We start from the raw sequence: 21877 nt of genomic DNA on the forward strand, positions 1-21877 counted from the left end.
GTTTTAATGCATGGGTGCTTGTGGTTATTCAATACGTAATTTTTTTATGCACACATTAAAATATTTTCATGCTTCAGTATTTTAAAGGTATCATATCCTATGAGCTAATAAAATACATTTTTCCTTCTTTTTGTCATGATAAATTAATTTGTCTTTCTTTTTCTTAATTAAGAAGCTGGTTCAGAAGTAGCCAAAAAGTTTAATTTTATTAGCAACAACTTGCCTTTTCAACAATATAATGTAATCATTGCTTTTTGTAAGTAGTGACAGATTTTTGCATTGGTATGGAGTGTGTGTGTGCCTGTTCCAGCACTAGGAAATATTTTCTTGACTTCCTAGTTTTCCTAAGAGTGAAAACATGGCTGCTAATATAAAAACACAAGACTCAATTTTTAGACATTCCCTCAAACATGCATCTTTAATTATGTACACCTGTTAGGCTTATTACTCATTTCTTCACAGATATCATAGGTGAACATTTTAAATGAATTGATGCACAAATGTGAATTTTTCTGAGTGTAGATACCTCAAGAGAATGAATGGCCTCAGAAATTTCTCCATTTGTTCATGAATTTTTACTTTTAATACCCAAGGAGGATGTTTTAATAAACAATAATCTGTTTGGCTATCTTCTGATAGCACTTCAGAATTGCTGGCTTGGACTCTCAGCTTACCATTATCTGTTTTGGAGAGATGCCTACTTTCAAGTGAGAATGTTGTGTAGTCTACAGAAGAGTCTTTTAAAGGGTGCTGTGCCAGCCTATTTTTCATTCCCAGATTAGAGGTTAAGTGGACTGGTAGAAACTCAGCAGAAGCTGGGAGATGCTGCTTCTCAAAAGCAAAATGCTGCCAGTCAGCAGATTGGCAGCACTGTGCCTCTACACAGGGCAGCAGCATCCAGCTCCCAGGGAGCACAGAACTTGGTGGAAGCTGGAAGCAAGGAGATGCTGCCTCTCACAGGTGCGTCTCAGGATGCTGTGATCCTTAGTGACTGGCCCTACAGTGGTCGTACCACACTGCACTCAAAATCATGCCTGCATAGTAGTTCTTTTAGGTGTCCAGAGTACTGACCTCTGTTCTGCACATTCACTTAGGAACACTTCCTCTTTAGGAATTAGTTTTTAAGGAAGAGGTCATACCATGGGCTACTTTTTCTAACTTCCGTGTAAGGATCAATTTCACTTTCCAGCAGTAGTTTTTGTTCTTGGAAGCATTAAGTAATTTTAGGACAATATTGGGGAGAATAAGGGAAATTAAATGTTTAGGCTCTATGTGTGGATCGAGTGTCCCTCCTTCTCTCTCTGTTTTATATTTTCATGATTTGTTTTCTGCTCGTGGATGTGGGATTTCCAGCATATTGATGCCAAATTACCTCTCCCTGGCTGCAACCTCTGTACCTCTAATTACTCCAGGTAGCGGTTCTCTCCTCTGCCTTTCGTGCTCCTTCACATTTTCTTCCCTGTCCCTTGGTAAATTTGATCACTTTTACAGAGACAGCAACTCACCCCATAGGCAGGGAGGGTTATTGGGGCATTTGATTCCTGGGCAGAAAAACATCAGGATTCACAGGCTGGATTAAGGCAGCAGGACTTGTAAAGCAGTGAATGAATGTCCAGTCTAAACTTTGCAAAAGAGTGTGAATAAATTTTGCTCCACTGGCTCAAACTACACCTCATAGATGGAAACTGTTTTTATTAGATGGAAGTGTGCTGGAAGCAACTTGAAAGTATGTGGGGCTGCTGGTTGTCCCTAGATTAGTGTGTGAAGACCTCTACCTTATAATGGTTCCTGCCAGTACCACTAAGGCATTTACTCATAAAGATGTGGTTTATATGTATACACACACACATACACAAACACACACCCTTGGAGCGTGGGATGTTCTTTGAATAGTGTTAGGAAATTCTGCAGATGTCATTACGAACATGTTCATACTGGCTCTGGTTCTTGGCAAACTCACCCTTCCATGCTGTTGAACTGGAAAAAAAAGAGCTTTCATATCACTTACCCTGCTTACAACTTGCTGACCAAGGAAAAGGAGGCACTAGCAGGAAAAAAGTGGGAATGCCCCAAGATTCTTGTGCCATGCTTTTCCAGGTGCAATTTCTGCCTTGAGGCCTTTTTGTCAATGACCTGAGTCCATTTCATTCAAGGTCAGCTGCCTGTTGAGCATACTGGCTTTGCCCAGAAAATGTGATAGGAAATTGGACTGTGATTAGGTCAATAGCAAGTCTTAGTTGTCAGTGAAAGACTTTTTCTTTTCCATAATGGAACACTTGATTATTTTTTTAAATTATCTGACATTTTATGCAATTTAAGAAAGTAGACAAAACAAAAGGAGAACATTTCATAATGGTCTGACGTGCACTGACAAGCAGAAGTGCAGTTATGGACATCGTGAAGAGTTTGTAAGAGGGAGTGCGTAGCTATCATTGCAAATGGAAGAGCAGAAACAGCACTGTGCCTAGAGGAAAAGGTAATGCATTTTTAACATCATGGGACAAGAACTGAGCACACTTTGCTGCACACCTATTCCACCCTGGTCTATGCCTCTGTTACAGTTCGCTAATTCTTTTAGTTTTGCTCAAGTCGTACCCATATGGTTTGTAAATGCACCTTTGCTTTTGAATAATAATGACACGTGGCTTCTTTGGCAGCTCAAGGCTTGACTTTTCATCCTGACACCCTTGGGCATCTGGCAGATGACAGTTGATAGATTTAGACAGACAGTAAAAGCTACAGAGTGCCTTACATGTGTGTTTATCTTAACTTTGTAACATGGTCCAAATGTTATTTAACTTCATGTATTTAAAGGAGACCAATTGGGAATGGCATTCACATACAGTAGGACAGCTGATGCTGTTGCTCTAATTACTTGTTTGGTATAGTTACTAGCAAGTTTATAATTTCCTGAGCATGACTGGGTCTATTGAATTAAAGCAGGGTGTTTGGAAACAGGGAGAAAGAGGAAACCAAATGGTAGTTTAACAATAGGCAGTAAATGTAAAACAGAACTTACTTACTTTACACATTATTTTAGTCAGGTTGAATTTAGTTTGGGGGTTTGCTTTTTTTTAATTTTTTTTTTTTTTAAGGCTGCCATTTGCTTTGCCAGATAGCTTCTAGGAAGAAGATCTTTAGCATGTTTTCTAGACTGAAGGTAATGCCGTTGTTTTCTGTGAATTGCTGAGTTGTTAAATGTGCAGTATTGCAATGTTTTAGAGGAACGGGAATTCTTTCTTTGTATGTATTAGAAAATACTCTTTTCCATTAGTCAGTATACCTGGTACTTTTTTATTGCAATACCGGAGATGTTGATACTTTATATATTTGCAGGAGACATTAGTTTTGAGGAAATATTTGTTATTATTTGTTTACAAAAAACTTAGCATAGAAAGATAAATTTGGGTGCAAATGTCTGTTATTTTGAAAGCCCCGTCATTACTATTAAAATCTAAATTGGTGTTTATAATTTTTAAATACTGCATTGCAGAATTTCTAACATCCATTGGCATGTTTTCATCCAGACTACATTTTGTGCCCAAAAATGTATTCACATATCTGTTTCTGCAGCTCATTTTTCATTATTAGTACAGCAGCATAAGTATGCATCTAAAGAAATATAGACACATTCTCTGTGCAGAGAAGCTAATAATTCAAGGGTTAGTCCTGCAAAATTTACACAAGGTACAGTCTTACCCTGCTGTGAAAAGGTTTTCATTGCATGAGTAGAACAAATCATGTATACTGCTGTTTGCAGACAAAACCAGATGATGATGACAGCAGAAAAATGACAGATGGACTGTTATTGATAGGTTATTTTCCTGTATGCATATGTTTTTGAGAATTTTCTTTACAAAACTTTTTTTAAAAAAGTGGAAGATACACTTTCAGACAAAATATTTAGATTCCATTTTTCTCCTCCTTGGATCTGTGGTTTGATTACCCTGAATTTTCATTTCTTCTCTCTTGGTTGTATTGGTGGATTACTCTGAATTTCCCATGGGGTACCAATTTGGCCAAATGTAGTTACATAATACTGTGCTTTCAAGAAATGCACATGAAGAACAAAACTGTAAAATTCTCCAAATAGCAGATACTTGTGAAAATTCATCAAAAAAAAAAAGTTTTGATGGAATATTTTGACATGTTCTGGAGGTAGAAGTGTGTCTGTATGATATGCTTTTTTCTGTGTATTCTACCTGCCTATGCATATATTAACATTGGGCGGGGGGGGTGTATGTAGGAGAGAGAAGTTGTTTTTTAAGGGCAATGTAGGACCAGACAGGAATCTGTACATGACTCTGAAACAGATGTCAGAATTGACGAACAAGCCAAAAATGACCATTGAGGAGACAGAAGATGAAAGCAAATAATAGAATACTGCTGGGAAGCATGATCTAATTACAAGAGATGATGGGATGAAACCAAAACAAAACCAGTAAAAATCAAGCAGGAGGACATCAGAAAGTAAAGAACCAGCATATCTTTAGCATAATCCTCCAACCCATTCCCCACAAACATACAGAGGGCCCTAATTTCTGGCTCCCTGACCTGCTGTGATAATAAATCAGTGAATATGCATGAAATGATTTTTCCATTTACCCTTCCTTTCATCTGTCTCATCAGATGTTTTCAGAATGGAGGGGTAAGAAGTAAAAATATGCAAAGAGAGATGTCAAGATTGTAGAATGAAAGAGAAGTGGTTCATAAACCAGTACCAGCCCCATGAAGTTGCAAAAAACACATCCCACTGGCTTTGGGAGGCTCTGAATCAGCCCCTGCTGGCTGAGAAAAGCAGGCAGAACAAGAACCCCAAAGGGAACGGGGGTTTTGATTTGGCGAGAGTTCACGTTGTGGGGAAGGAAAGCTGTAACACTTCATAAAGGTTGTCTTTAAAACAACAAAAAATGTCTCTGTTTTGCATCTTTTTGTTAGTGTAGTAGCTAAGATCAACTGAAGGAAGTAAAAGAAGTTGAAATAGTTACACTTCCTGGCTGGCCAGACTGATCTTCTGGAGAATGTGGATTTCATAATACATTTAACTTGGCACCCTGGGATTTTTTTCTCTGCTTGAAATGTTTTTTTAATGAAAACTTGCATTTTAGAGACATAACCTTATGTCAACACTAGCCAGAATTTGATATTTAACTTATTTTGCTGGAGAGAAGAGTCTCTCCAGGTAGTATACTTTTATTAACTCACAAAGTGAAATTCATCAATGTTTGAGAACTCAAGCCTGGATTGTGAACTGTGAGGGTTTCTTATGTCTTACATAAGAAATTTCTTACATTGATGCAGGTTCAGTTATGCTCAGCACAAAAAGCCTTAGTGAAACCCCTCTGAGCATCTGGATTAAATGAATCTTTGAATTGCTAATTGTTTAAGGTTGACCTGGTAGATGTCCAACAGCAGTTTTTTGTGGTACACAGTTGCACTCTGTTTAGAAAAAAAGACACAAACAAACAAACTCCACCCATGGTCAAGCAATTAATTCATGCACAGAAAGTGGTGTTTTATGCCTTATAACATTTATTTATCATACAGAGGGGTGGGCTTACCCGAAAACCAGGTAGATGCTACATGATGAGTTGCGAGCAAATGAGGTATAAATGAGACTGTTAGCATAGTTATAACTGAGAGGGATGTCCCATGCTTTGAGAGAATATCATGTAAGAAAAGGTGACACTATTTAGCTTAATAAAAGATAAGTTTAGCTCTTTGGTGAACCTTTCTATCTGAACAGTAAAGTGCTTGCAGATAGTGAGTGCTCATAATTAATGCAGATAGTACAGTTGCATGAATCTGAATTTCATTAATTGGCATGAAATACATAAATATAAATAAGGAAAATCCCAATAACCCATATATTGGTAATTGTAAATTCCCATATATCAGCCCTACAGGTTACGTATTATCTTCACTTTTCGTACCAATGCCTATTTAAAAGTACTTGCACCACCAAAAACGTTTTGATTCATGTGGACAGTATATAACTTCGGTGTATTAAGAAAATGTCAAGGTGAGGTTACGTATTTTAAGTCCTCATTTGAAATAATGAATATGGCTAAGTAACTTGCGCAACTAGTCATATATTTAAAAATCATGCTGAACTAATCCTTTAATGCTTCATTAGAATAGATTTATAAGAATCTTTTGGTTTTGTCCATTTTGTTTATATATTGTGTTGTGCATTTAGCGTTCATAGTGGACTAGATGGGTTGGACTAGATGACCTGAAGTCCCTTCCCACCTCAGGTATTCTGTGATTCTGTGATTTATAGTGTCTGTGAAACAATGATGCTCTGGTTCACAGCATATAATGCTACCCAAACAATACCTAGTGCCACCAGGCAAGCCAAGAGGAAACAGCTGAGAGCACCATAATAAATGAAAGATATCATGCATTACAAAGAATTTTAGTTTCAAATATGGTATTTCTTTTCTTTTTCCAGCCCAGTATGATGTTTTAATGCTTCCTCTGAGTCTTCAGCGCCTCTTTCTTGGTATGGCTGGATAGTGTAGATGCAGAGCAACAGACACTGTGTAAAAGTTGTTTCTAAAGCTGTGTTCATACCACTCATTTTCTGAATTTTTCTGATGTCTGATTCTGAACTCTGCTAAATCCTATTTTCATTTCAGATTCTTCTCAGTGAGCTAGTTTCTTTTGTTGTCTTTCTCTCATCAGATGTCTTTTTGGGGGAAAAGTCCTGTTGTTAAGCAGGTGAGGGGGAAAAGAAGAATTATTAATCAAATCTTTTGTGCCATTTCCAAACAGGGACGAAGAGGCTTAGGTTCAGTCTTTGTTTGGGCATCTGGAAATGGTGGAAGAAGTCGAGACCACTGCTCCTGTGATGGCTACACCAATAGCATCTACACTATCTCCATAAGCAGCACAGCTGAAAGTGGGAAGAAGCCGTGGTATCTGGAAGAGTGTGCATCCACACTAGCTACAACGTACAGCAGCGGGGAATCCTACGACAGGAAAATAGTACGGTTTTTAAATTTTTTTTTTAGGTATATGGGCTTGTGTTTTGCATAGTGACTTTGGGGGGAAGGAGAGAAAGAAACCATTTATACTAATTAATGTACTGCTTTAGAAAAAAAATCATATGTGGGCAAGTTCATTTAGCCGCAGTGTCTTACTTGGTTGGAGTCACCATACTGCTCTTTAAAACCAGCATGGGTATCTCTGCATGTTGCAGTCTAATGCAGTGCAGGTATACCCAATTCATAGCAGGTTTTTCCACTCACCTAGTTACTGTCAACTCTGAGTGATGCTTTCAAAGATCCTATTGCCACTGCCACAGATTTCTTTCATTACCAATATCTTGTGGCCCATCAGTAGGCCTGAGAATGTATCTCCTTTTGTTTTTAATCCAGTTATCAATACTTTTCATATTTTACACACATGGTAATAGCAGTTTTCCTACGTACCTCTTTATTTTCTCAGATTTATTTTGATCTAGCATCATTCCTCTTTTATATTCAGTGATGGTCAGTTATTAGTCATATTGCTGCCTATTCCAGCTAGCTGATATATTGTAAGCAAGATTAAGCTCAATGCTCATCTTTCCTGTATTGTTCCTCATCTCATTCTTAAACAGCCAGCATCCATTTTCCATTATGTTCTCATCTTGGCTGGAAACCAACAAATTATTTTAATTCTGTTCGATAATCTATTGATACCATTACTATTTGTAGGCTGTATCTGCTTTTTCAATTTGAGTGCATTCAATATGCTTTCCAATATTCAATATACTACTCCTTTTAACCTTTTAAACCCTTGTACTAGGATTAATCAGGTTTGCTGCTATTGTTCTCTTCCCTGCTTATTTATTCTAGTCCATAACTTCCAGACCTTAATTTCTTCCTGATTAGAAAATTTAGAGATTTGCGTCGTCCCCCCCCAAGATGTTTTCTTAAGCACCCATCTAACATTACCTTCTTTCTGGTCCTTAGCAGACACCTCTCTTGGTGTCAGTGAGGAGTTAAAAATTCTTGCAGCTATGTTTTTTTAATACTGTCTGCCTTGTCTTTCAGGATTCTGGGATGCTAGCCATCCCTTCTTGGATTCTTCCTTATTTTCAGATGATCTAATTTTTGTTTTAAACTTGTTCTGAGGTACTTTTTCATTCCAGTAATTTTTCTGTTCTTAGCTTGCTTCTCTCCACTGAAACCTTATCTCTCTTCCTGGCATGTTTCTTGTTCTCCCTGATAAATAATAATAAAGAAAAGAAATTACTCCATCTCCTAGCAGTCCTCACTTCTGTGATTAAATTTCCTCTACTGTCCTTCAAAAGACCTTCACTAACTTCTTCATGTTTAAGTGAGACAATGCAATATAAGGTGAGCAGATGCGATTGTGGTTCACCAGCCTGACCTCTTGCTTAGCTGAGTCTGTAGGACTTCCCTGAGTCCTTCAAATCCAGCAGCTGCTATCAACTTGACAATAATTTTTATAAATACAATCAATCATGCTTTCGAAGTTTCCAGTGACAGAAATTTCACTTAAATTTAGGGCAAGTGGTTTTAATTACCCATTGCCATTTAAAAACTTCTCTTGTTTGCTATCTGAGCTCCTCTAGCTTCAATTTCTAGGCATTTGGTTGTGTCAAATATTTTATTGCTAATATGAAGGGCACTCTAGTTGTCTAACGTCTTTCTACCCATGTAGCCCGATTAGTTAATCCCTTTTGATAAATGAAGGTAAGCTTCTTGCATCATTCTATATAAGACATGTTTTCTTGTAAAACCTTTCCCATTTCATGAGCCTTGAGCACCCAAACTGGACACACCAGTCAGGTAGTAGCAGTATCAGTGCCAAATGCACAAGAAAATGTCTATCTGTGAGTGCCAGCTCAGTTCCACTCTCTTTATACATTAAGCCTGACTGAGACTTGTTAGCTTCACTGTCATGTAATGTGTTCATTGTTGTGTGATGCCCAACCTGCTTTCAGAGCTGCTGCTTCTCTGTTTTGGAGCTGGTGGTCCAAGGACAGATATGAGGGTAGTTATGGTCTCTTTATTGCACCATTTACCACTGGGTGTACTGGTTTAGTGCTCAATCCAGACTAGCCCTCATCATCACTTTCTCTCTCTTGAAAGTTTCTTCAAGTGCATCGTTCATCAGAAGGTGCTGATGTTTTCTTCCAGGTCTTTGATAAAAGCTTTAGGTCATACTGAGGCCAAGAACCAAATTGTAGAAGGCCTGATTAGAAACCAGGCTCATTTCTTGTATGTGCTATGAGCATATATATAATTTCTCTGCTTCTAAGTATGTATCTGATTTCTCATATATGCTTACATTTTGAGACCTCGTAATTATCCCATTTTATATCTATGTATTATGTCATATACATTTTTAATCTCTTAAATTTAAATAATTTTAAAATTTTTTCAATGTGCAGTATCACATTATGTGTCTTGTAGAATCCTGACTGTACTACTTTCAACCAAAGTGTTGGCCAGAAAAAAAATACTGCAGCATTTTGGCAAGCTCTCTTTTCAGCAGCTTATGTCATCCACCATTAAATACACTACTAGTTAATTAATTTATTAATAATTAGTTTAATCCTGTATCAGCTCTTTTACACTAGATAAAAACTTGGCAAGTAGATGAAATTATTGGGACAATGCTGCTTACCCTTTCAAAATAGTGACACTGTGTGGTTTTTCTTTCAATCTTCTGGAACTTCTCCAGTGTTCAAAGACTTCCTAAAATCAACAGTATAGTCTAACATGTTCCCTTTCCAGCTCTTGTAAAAGTCTTTGGTGCTTCCAAACTTCCTGATTTAAACTTGCTATTTAAAACAGCTATAAATAGGAATATGATTTATCATCTTTGTATGCTCTGAAAACTTCATTTAGATTTTTTTTCCAAAAAGGAACATTCAGTGAAATACCCATTTACTATACACTGCTATTAACTATTCTATTATTTCTGGACAATTAAAATAATATTGATTTGGGGGTTCTTTTGCTTCTGATGTATTTGAAAATATAACATCCTTATACTTTATTCTGTTCTTGTAGGCTTCACCATTTGACCTTTGTCTTTCCTTACCACCTCTATGTACCTTTTATCTTTTAATTTTCATTCATTGCTATCCACGTCATCTTTTATTCATTTTTTTAATTTATTTATTACTTCTTGCACATGTCAGTACTAGTTTTGTGACCAGTATATCTGTCGTGATTTAAGCCCAGCCAGCAATAAAGCACCACGAGGCCACTCGCGCACTCCTCCCCCTCCCGGTGGGATGAGGAGAAAATATAGAGAAATGCTTATGGGTCAAGACAACAACAGGGAGGGATCACTCAACAATTATGCTCATGGGCAAAAGACAGACTCAACTTGGGGAAAAATCAATTTAATTTACTACCAATCAAATCAAAGCAAGGACAATGAAAAGTAAAACCAAATCTTAAAACACCTTCCCCCCACACCTCCCTCCTTCCCAGCTCCACTCCACTCCCGGTTCTCTCTATGCTCTCCCCCCAGCAGCATCGCAGGGGGATGGGGAATGGGGGTTGGGGTCAGTTCATCACACCTTGTCTCTGCCGCTCCTTCCTCCTCAGGGGGAGGACTCATCACTCTTCCTCTGCTCCAGCATGGGGTCCCTCCCACAGGAGACAGTTCTCCACGGACTTCTCTGACATGGGTCCTTCCCATGGGCTGCAGTCCTGTCGTGGTTTCAGCCCAGCCGGTAACAAAGGACTACGCAGCTGCTCCTTCACTCCTCCCGCCCTCCTCCCGTGGGATAGGGAGGAAACGGAGGAGAGAAAAGGAAAAAAAAAACAAACGGAACCTCGAGGGTTGAGATAAGGGCAGTTTACTAGGACAACACAAAAAAAAGAGAAGTTACAACAACAACAACGGTACTAATGAAAGAATATTAAAAAAAAAAAGTGATGCACAGTGCAACTGTTCACCACCCGGAACCCGACGCTCCGCCACTTCCCCCACCAAAAGTCGAGAGAGTTCTCACCTGCCCGCTCCCCATGTATATACTGAGCATGATGTCACATGGTATGGAATAGCTCCTTGGCTAGTTCAGGTCAGCTGCCCCGGCTATGCCCTGCCAGCTACCAGGTTCCTGTAAAAATTAACTCTATCCCAGCTGAACCCAGGACAAGTCCTGAATGAGCTGCTCCAGCGTGGGTCCTTTCCATGGGCTGCAGTCCTTCAGGCACAGACTGCTCCAGCGCGGGCTTTCCCATGGAGTCATGGCCATCTTCAGGGGCATCCACCTGCTCCAGCGTGGGGTCCTCTGTGGGCTGCAGGTGGGGATCTGCTCCCCCCACTCACCTCCATGGGCTGTAGGGACATCCCCTCCTCTGGTGCACCTCCTCCCTCTCCTTCTTCACTGACCTTGCTGTCTGCAGAGGTGTTCTTCTCACATTCCAATCTCCTCCCCTGCTGAAGGTTTCCCTTCTTAAATGTTCTCACAGAGGTGCTACCACTGTTACTGATAGGGTCAGCCTTGGCCAGAGGCAGGTCCGACCTGAAGCCGGCAAAGCTTCTAGCAGCTTCTCAGAGGAGCCACCCCTGCAGGCCCTGGCCCGCTACCAAAACCCTGCCACACAAACCCAAAGCAAAATCCTTGCTTATTTTTTTTAAATTCTAGTAAAATGTCTGTATGTTTCTCAGTCCTGATTTGTGGTTTTCTACTTAATGGATTTAATCTTTCCTCTGATTTTTTAATAGCTGTAGTTTTCTTGATGATTGTTTTCCATTCTTTTCAATTAACATGGACATTCTGCTTTAACAGATTTACTATTTCAGTAAGTGACCATTGCTTATTTCTGATGTGTCACTCCCTTATGACTTGTTCTAGCATCAGAAACACCTGGAGGTGATCTCACCTTTATTTTTAAAGACTTTCTTATGTAACACAAGAATAGGTAAATTTTTAGTTTACTGAAGTATAGTACTCATCACTTCTAGAATTTATGCACTGTGCTAATACTTGCAGTTTGATATTTTATTGTAAGATTTTTGAAAGGTATACTTTACAAAGGAGAGATTAATTATTATATATAGAATGAACATACATTATCCCATAATTAGGGAAATAATGAAGAGATTTTACATAAACATTATTGAAAAGATTTAAAGATATGCCTCTTTAAAAATGTCCTTAATGTGGAGTCCCCATAGAAGATCTCACACATGCTATCAGAGATAAGTAAAAATAACTTTTAATTGAAATCCTTCAATTCTGTAAGCACTGATTGCTTTTACTAATTGGATCCTCCATTCTTTTGGGAGCAATCCAGTTGCATATGCCGATTTTAGATTACTCCTACAGAGTGCATCATTTTGCACAGTGAATGGAAAAAGCATAAGTGTACTGAGGAGCCATATGAATTAACTCAAATCTGTTGATCCTTTGTTTACCAGAACTTAATTTACCCTTGACTACTCTGGTGCAAAGCAACTTTGATGTTGCTTGTGCCATAAGATTCACTGATCTCAAATGCCTGAATATCAGGCCATAAATATTCCTTCCAAGACGTTTTTTCCTGTAGTATATTATCAGTTGACTTCTGAAACACACAACCTATCTGAGGGTGTTTTACTACTGGTACTTGGCATTTAAAGCCAGGCAAGCCTGTTCCCCCCCCAGACACTTTCAGTGACAAAATAGAACAGTGTACAGTAGATGCAGTCAATAGCTTTCTGTCTGTGTTGTGTGTAAACCAGTTATCCTCATAAGGGATAACAACTACGTGCTTCTGTTATGCTACAGCCCAGTGAGGAATAACATGAAATAGTGAAGCCAGCTTTTCAAACTGAGTATTAATCAGTCCTTTCAACATGTACACACATGGAGACAGGGACATTGCTCTCACCTGTGTGACTGTATTGCTGATAGCCTGATTTTGAGACCAATAATGGTAGTATTGGTATTCTCTTCTCCAACTTGTCTACTAAAATCCAATCCTCCTAAAGAACCTATCAAACCTCATTTACCTTGGAAAGAAATCTTGTTTGAAACAAGAACTGGACTAAAGACAGAACTGAAAATTTTGAGGACAGTTTTTCAACTGCTACAAAATGCTAAAAGAGTCATAAATGGATAAATAAATATGCATTATGTCATAAATGCATAAAGAAGATATGTATTTGTTTTAATTGTTGTACCACACATCTTTCTCACTGTGTTTCTGACATTTTTGTTTAGACTGTGGCTCCTTTTGAGTCAGATTGTCTTCATATCTTTCCACAAAAAGCTTAGAGCTTGCAGTAAGTTTAAAGGGAAAAATAACAATTGAAGAATAGAAAGATTATTATTAAATTTAAATTCTCCAAATTCTATTATGCATATAAATTTGTATGCAATATACAAGTTAGCAACATGAAAAGAGTAACAATATTTGGTCAATGCGTATGGTGATTTGGATTGTTGGAGTGAGACTCCTATATTCAAAATAGGAAACAAAAATACTACTGCAGTAAATCAGGAAGAAGTGACCTGGTGTGGGGATTACAATCAGAATCAAATGAGCTCATTCTTACTTTTTGTCATGTAACTCAGAACAAACTCCAAAATCATGTGAGATTCTGCAGTTTTTTAGTACAGAAATACCTATCCATGGTTAAGGAACAGTGAATGGTTACAACTTTACAGTGTCATGTTACATAGTTCCTTCATATTTTTCCTTGCAGTTCTTCATTTTAATATTTTTTTTCTTTTCTGTTTTTCTATGCAATACGTGTATTATAAGGTAGGTCAACAAACATAACCAATGTTAGACACTCATCGTGTGCGCTAAAAAGTCTTATTAAAGTGTTTTGGTTTCGATATAGACTAATAGAAGCACCCACACTTTTATAACTACACAAAAGACTTTTTTTTCTCTTTTCATTACTACATGTTTTTATAATTGCTTGTTACAAATATAGGATGTAACATAATTTTACAAGGTTTTCTAGTCTGGAGGGTTTTTTCAGTCTTGTACAATTATAACTTAAGAACATAATTTCATCTACACAACTCTGTTTTCCATATGGAGCTTTTTTTAGTGATTTTGAACTAAAATAAATGGAAGCAAATTCATCTGAAATAATCTGAGCTAACAATTACATTTAAACACACACTGATGTTACCATCTTGCATGAGTTCCTTGTTGCTCAGGGATGGTATTCCAAGTGTGCTTGAGTTTATGCTTTACCAAATTTTACTGCAGTAACTGTTAGCCCATTATGGACCAAGTTTCCAACCTTTGGATGTGTTAACATGCCCAAAGCGTACAAACATTTCACAGATGCTGCTGAATGTATGCCTTTTACATGGACTCTTAGGGAAAAGAACTAGAATTACTTTTAGGTATTTTCAAGAGTAGCTGCAAAGTGCTGGCATAGGTATAGGCATAGAAACTCACACTCTGGGACAAAGGCAAATGAACAGTAGGTAAAGACCGTAAAAATATACTTCTTTATAGAGGTTATCTCTCATAACAGAGTGAGTGCAGAAGTACTGGCTAATAATATACAGTTGTCAAGGTATTTTTTCCTATTATTCTCTTCTCTGCTATTTTGAATACTATAGGACAATGCTGGAAGATAGCTTCCCCACTCTAGACCATGCAGCTAGGTTAGGTTAAGCACCACCTAATATAGTTATCTATATAGGCCTTTCATTTATCAAACATGTTGCACAAATGTATCACATTTCCTTTGAATTCCCTTTTCAAATTATTTCTTAAAGCACTAAAGAATTTACATATGAAAGTCCCTCACAGATATAATTTATAAACCCATTACATGACTTACCTTCTGAAAATAACCTCTCTGCTTACTGTTCCACTTATTTCATTTTCTAAAAAAGCCAATTTATCTCCTGAGTTTCTTTCTCTTCTAAAATATATTTCTGCCTTGCTGACTAGCTTCTGCTCTAAGCAGAACTTAAAACAAAAATACCAAAAGTCCCCATCTCCTACCAGTTCTTAAAACACAAACAAAAGCCTGCTCTTGTTCACAAACTCTCTCAGGGTATCAAGATCCACACAATGTGACACCTTCAATTTTGGGTAGATACAGATAGATACACAAGGGATGTGAGAAGGAACAGTAGAGTTTTGTTAAACCCTTGTCAATTCTAGGGACACAGGTCATAGAAATCAACATATCTTGAAGAACTGCAGCAGAAGGTAAAAAATGGTTCAATCAGTTCAGAAAGCTCATGTTATGAAATATGAAATAGCAGGAAATGCAGAGGCTTGGGAGAGGAAGAGTGAGCATGTTCTCTATTAAGGGAAATCCCATTTTTTACCATAGTAATTAACCTCTCAATTAGTGAAACTATGGAAAGATTGATGATGCAACCTTAATAATGACTGTACAGAAATGGCATCTCCTTAATTCTTCAGAGCAAGTTGCTTCTATAAAACTATTACTGTGTGTCTAGAGATTTTTATTTAATAAATGCATGGATTTTCTGCAAGCTGTTGAGCTTCTGCATATGGCAGGTATTGCAGTGCATTGTGGTAATTCGTATCATTTTTGTCTGCCTTTCATCAGGGTGTCTGTCCTAGGTTGCTAATTTCATGTTGATTAAACTAGGCCAGTACCAGAAACATTGTCATTGTCTTCAGTCAAATCTAGTTGATTCAAAAGATTTAGAAGTGGATATAACTCATGGCCCTAGAAATACTGCATGGATTTCTCTTGATGTCGTGGTTTAAGCCCAGCACAAAGCACCATGAGGCTGCTCACTCACTCATCCCCCACAGTGGGATGGGGAAAAAATATAGAGAAATGCTCGTGGGTCAAGACAACGACAGGAAGGCATCACTCAACAGTTATGCTCATGGGCAAAAGACAGACTCAACTTGGGGAAAAATCAATTTAATTTACTACCAATCAAATCAAAGCAAGGATAATGAGAAGTAAAACCAAATCTTAAAACACCTTCCCCCCACACCTCCCTCCTTCCCAGCTCCACTCCACTCCTGGTTCTCTCTACCTCCTCCCCCAGCAGTGCAGGGGGACAGGGAATGGGGGTTGGGGTCAGTTCATCACACCTTGTCTCTGCTGCTCCTTCCTCCTCAGGGGGAGGACTCATCACTCTTCCTCTGCTCCAGCATGGGGTCCCTCCCATGGGAAACAGTCCTTCTTGAACTTTTCCAACATGGGTCCTTCCCACTGGCTGCAGTTCTTCATGAACTGCTCCACCGTGGGTCCTTTCTGTGGGAGACAGTCCTCCATGAACTCTCCAATGTGAGTCCTTCCCCCAGGCTGCAGTTCTTCACAAATTGCTCCAGTGTGGGTTCCTTTCACGGGCTGCAGTCCTTCAGGCACAGACTGCTCCTGCACGGGCTTTCCCACAGAGTCACGGCCATCTTGGGGGGCATCCCCCTGCTCCGGCGTGGGGTCCTCCCCGAGCTGCAGGTGGGCATCTGCCTCCCCGCTCCCCTCCATGGGCTGGAGGGGGACAGCCTGCCATCTCACCACGGGCTGCAGGGGCATCCCCTCCTCCGGCGCTCCTCCTCCCCTCCTTCTGCACTGACCTCGGTGTCTGCAGAGGGGTTCCTCTCACATTCCAATCTCCTCCCCCACTGCAGGTTCCCCTTCTTAAATCTGTTCTCCCAGAGGTGCTACCACTGTCGCTGATGGGGTCAGCCTTGGCCAGAGGCGGGTCTGACTTGGAGCCGGGGAAGCTTCCAGCAGCTTCTCACAGGAGCCACCCCTGCAGCCCCTGCCCCCCTACCAAAACCCTACAACACAGATCCAAAACACTTGGGCAGTCTGATCAGCATTTTTATAGATCAGCAGTTGTTACAATGGTATTTGAAGCATACAAATGTGTTGTACTCAACAAAAGATTCCAAAATTTCTCCTTCTCCCCACCATATTGAGAGGAATGACGCCTTCATGGTGCTGTCAGATGCTTTTATTGTGATTAATGATGTTGCCCTTACATGGTTCAGGAACTTGGGGCACCATTTTTCTTCTTGAAATTTGCTCACCTGTTGGTGGTCCTGTACTCTTTTCTTCTCAGACATGACACTTCTCCAACAGTGAATCCATAGTGCTGAAAAACATGCCTCAGATCTTGGAGGTAATTTACACCTAAACATCTGAGCTCCTGTCAGTAACCTTCCTTTCAAGTAGCTCAAATCGGATTTCCACTTAGGAAGGTTTCCCTACACATTTTCTGCTTAAATATTTGCTGAGTGAAAGAGGTAGATAAAGGTCTGTAGTTCAAACTGCTGCCACAGCATCCACTTAGAACGTGAGAGACAGTGTTGCCAAATAAGGAGGTGTCATGTTTTACTATGCTTGATAGCTGTAGCTACAGGACAATAAAAACACTCTGGAAGCGTGATCTTCCAGAAGATGAGAAACACAGGTAGCACAATGCAGTGTGCTTTTCACTGTACTGAGAGAGGCTGTCTCTTGAGGAAAAGCTGCTATGAGGGCAATTCTACCTGCCTGAGCTCCTGTAGGCTTTGCTACCCTTTGGTCCTCTGAGGAAAGCGCCTGCTGCACCACTTTTTTGCAGGGGACAAGGTAGCAGGCTACAAAAGAGACAAGCATGTATTAGTCCCTTTTTCTGCCCTCTCTTTTTCCTGGCTTCACTTCCACTCCTCGCCACAGCACTGACCAGTGTTTTTCCAAATGGGATACCTGAATCTTGTATGTCTCTAGTTGTGTGCACATAATCCTGTAGTCTTTGGACATGTTAATCCCACCTGCAAAATCACTACTTCCATTTGCACACATATGCAATGTAGTGTTAGGGCTGTTCCTGCTGCAGTTTCATCTCTTAATATGGTCAGGGTATTTCTAGAATTTGCATGCATAAAGGTTTTTCCAACACTATTAATTTTCATTGTCTAAATTAATACAGGGTCAATAGGAGAGAAGGCAAGAGATAAAGAAATTATATGAATATTTTATTTATGGTGTTCAACTTTTAGCTGATGACAGATAAAAGAAATTATTTAACAAGGTGTGCATTTAAGAAGGATATTAAATAATGGGGGGTGGGAGGAAGGGTCTTTCTAGACTTCATTATTCAAGAAATCTGGCCTTTGGTAGCTTCCCTAAATTAAGGATATGACATTATAAATGCTTTAATCCATCTTTTTCAAATTCTAGAAGCTTCCATTTTGTGTCACTTGCTTACTACTTGCTTTCAACAATCATTTCCTTGGTGCTGTTAGCTCCTTCTCTTATTAGAAGTCGTTTGTGTTAGCTTGCGTATGCTTACATATTGTGAGACCTTTCAGCAGCCTTATACAAATTATGTAATATATAGACTACTGAATATGGCTAATGCAAATGTGTGAAACCTATACCTCCTACATGCAATTGCTTGTATTCTGCCCAGGTGGGATGTGGCTGTTTTTACAGATCATATTTTGCATACCTTCCAATTTCAAAGCTAGACAGGCATTTTTACATGCCCTGTGGTTTTTTATGATTTTCCGATCCTCTGATCCTCTCCTTCTCCCATCTTTGTGCATATCTGTGTTGCAAATGAAGTATGATACTAGTGAATTTGATGAAACGGAGACACAATAATTCTGTATACTTAGGTAAGAAGCTGTGTAAGTAACTTCGCTGCCTTTCAGGCAGATGTTGTATGTCTCATAGTGACTGAATCTCAGGGATCAGCTGAAATGCTGAGAATAACGTTTGGCATCACAGGTCATTCACTCTGCCACCTTCATGGAGGTTTCCATGCTGTGGTGTGGACTGCTGTCTGCTAGGAATTGTTCTCAAGTCTGTGTGGATTTTGCTTGAGCTTCTGTTAAGTAGTCGTGACTTCTTGTCTCTACTGCCTTGCTCTTGCTAGGAACCACTTCTTTGGGAAAAAGAGCACAGATTAGAATCACTATAGATTAACATTGCCCGAAAGAAGCAGAATTTAGACTAAACACATTCTTTGTATGTGATTTACTGTCTTACAAAAAGAATCTGCCTAAAATTCATTATGAGATAATAACGACCTAAGACTAAGTAGAAGACTGTCTCTAGTTGGTATTGCTCATTACAGTTTATACAACCACTTAGATTATATATAAAAATATGTGGCAGCATATAATTAGGCAACACATAACAATTTAAAGCTGCAAATAACTAATTGGCTGGTGATGTCTAGGCCAAATTTGTGATTACATCAGGATTTTCCAAAGAATTGTTGCTTAATTTCATGTGAATTATTGCATAAGGCATGAAAGAAGGATTAAACACGGGGCTTAGCATGAGCCCAACTGTACTCTACTCTGTCACATACTTCCAGTGTGACTTAAGGCAACCTAATTAACCCCTCCATACCTCTTTCATAGTCTCTAAAATGGGTATAACCAGTCTGTATATAAGGAGCACTGTAAGATTTAGTTCATTCCTGTTTGTAAAGCACTTTGAGATTCTTGGATGGAAAGTGCTGTATAAATGCAAATAGAAGGGCAGAGTTCTAATTGTGCAGTTTTAAAACCCTCTGCTGTTTTGCCAATTTACAAGTCTTTTTTTTGATCATGCCATGAAAAAAACAGAGACTAGGTTATGTTTTCAGTGCAATGCAGAGAACACGTCTCCAAGTTCGCAAGTGACTTCAAACTCAGAACATCTAACATCATGTATTCAGATACCTTTTTTTTCCTTTCCTTGCAATGAAAGAAGGAAATACCCTCCACATACATGCGACTCATTCGAGCAAATGAAACCTGTTCTGATTTCTGAAGCTGTGTTCTAAATTTCACACATTCAATTTCTTCCAGATCACTACAGACCTGAGGCAGCGTTGCACAGACAGCCATACTGGAACCTCAGCTTCTGCACCTATGGCTGCAGGCATCATTGCACTGGCACTGGAAGCAAAGTAAGATCTGAGTTATACTCTGGAAAAAAAAAAAAAAAAAATTAAGCATACAGAAAGATCTTTCTCACTCATCCAGCACCTTTATCCCAGGATCTCAAAGTGCTTTGGAAACCTTGTAGTAATTCACAGTACCCTTCCAAGGGCAGGAAAAATCTGCGTGCTTATTTCACATGCAAGAAAGCTGACACCATGGAATGATGACAGAGTACTCAGTGTTGAAATAACTTGAAATGGTGTTGAGCACAGGTGTTTTCCAATAAATGATGTACAGCATCCTCAAAATATCTTACAGTACCTTCACAGTGCTGCCTAGATCTTCTGTAATCTGCAGGCTAATATAGGTTGCCTCTTGCATTCATCAGGCTCCTCTTGGCAGTGTCCATTCTTGAACACTGAAGAAAGTTTTGGGATGGTGTTAGGCTACCATGAACAGAAATTAATATAGTATGAAAAATAAAAATTCTCAACTTGTGCATGCTGACACACGTCTGTTTTTTCTAATGGGTTAAATTCCTCAGCTGCAAAAACCATAGATAGTGTAGCTCCATAGTCCTTTTATCTTTAGCTCAGTAAAGTTTCTGTCTTACAAGCATTTTCTCAACTGCAGGATTTTTTCCTTTGTGTCTAATATATATCTTTAATGTGCTTCATGGAGCAGCAGAAATACTGGAGATTTATCAGGTAAATCTGTATTTCAAAACCTTTTGTATTACTTTGCGCTGTGTTGGATAATATAAGCAGGTCTAAGGTGGAATGCACCACGCTAGGAGATTGATTCTATTAAATTCTGAAGAAATCTAGTTTCCTCTGGGGGCAGCCAGTTCCTTTGAAGGAAGTTAAAAATTTGCACACAATAGTAATTTCAAATTATATGTAATTCATAGCAGAATTATGTTTCCATCTTTAATGTTGTTTTTTTGAAGAAATCATGGGCCAATATTCAATGCAGAATACTTTTTTGCTGTTGAGTTACAGTCGTGAGAATAAGAGTTGGTAATTGAAGAGTTGACATAATCTTAAGTGGTGCGGTGCTTGTATCATTATAATTAGATTTTTCTTAATGAAGTCAATAGAAACAAAGGTATTTTGAAAAGTTAATATAATGCTATTATTTTTTTTAAAAAGCTGTTAAATGTCTTCTTAATCTCAGTTTTTAAATCCTTAAATTCATTCTAAACAGTCTGCCCATGCAGATAAAATTGCATCTGTGTAAATTTCACTCTGCTGAAAGTTTTTCTAATTATTTCTTCATGAACGGAGGTTGCTTGTAATTTATTCTTTGTCTTTTATATGATATTTTGTGTGCATTTTCTAACAAATGATTGTTGTAATTGAAAGTTTCAAAGAGTTACAGCACACAATACCTACAACCAAGCTATTGCTGATGTAACATCTTAAAACACACTGAGAAGCTTACACTTTACACAACCTTTTTTCTCTGTGAACTTTGATGACTATACCAATGGAAAATCCATGTTATTGCCTATGGACTAGTTTTGGGGTTTTTTTCCAAATTAATAGTGGCAATGATAGGAACAAAGACAAGACTGTATCAAAGCTTCACATATGGTGATGGAGACAAAATATGCCAATGACTAAAGATCCTAGCCACTTTTTTGTATTTGTAGTACTCTGTTGCATGGTGCTAACTAGAGATTCAGGGTGAAAATGTATTGATTTTGCCTTCTTTCAGTGTCGGTATATGGAGGGCTCTTACTTATTTCCAAATCTTAGCCTGTCTATTTGAATAGAGCCACAGGAATTATATTAATAATACCATAAAGGTGGTTTTATTAATTTGTATGTCATTCACTAACTTTTTTCTCCTATGTGTACTTACAACCAATTTTCTGAACACAGCCATGAAAGAAAAAAGAAAAAATATTTAAAAAAGGAAACTAAGGAGACAAATATTTCCAGGTTTCCCATGCTGATTTTTCCCATAAATTAATCCAGTCCTAGGACTTGAGAAACCTTTGGTCTTGTGAAGTTATAGATTGTGAAGTAAGGCCTTTAAAGTTACAAGGAGATCACATCATA

At 38.6% G+C, this 21877-nt stretch overlaps 1 protein-coding gene across 2 annotated transcripts in view; it reads left to right on the forward strand.

The window, feature by feature from the left end:
* Nucleotides 1–21877, forward strand: part of PCSK5 (proprotein convertase subtilisin/kexin type 5) — a 261404-nt gene that overhangs the window by 121175 nt on the left and 118352 nt on the right. For both annotated transcript variants that reach the window (XM_030004192.2, XM_030004193.2), the window contains exons 8-9: nt 6778–6990; nt 19737–19837. In XM_030004192.2, the coding sequence (XP_029860052.1) occupies nt 6778–6990; nt 19737–19837 (314 nt within the window). The remainder of the gene's footprint in view (nt 1–6777; nt 6991–19736; nt 19838–21877) is intronic.

Source organism: Aquila chrysaetos, chromosome Z (assembly GCF_900496995.4).
Source record: "Aquila chrysaetos chrysaetos chromosome Z, bAquChr1.4, whole genome shotgun sequence".
In the NCBI taxonomy this organism is placed as follows: Eukaryota; Metazoa; Chordata; class Aves; order Accipitriformes; family Accipitridae; genus Aquila; species Aquila chrysaetos.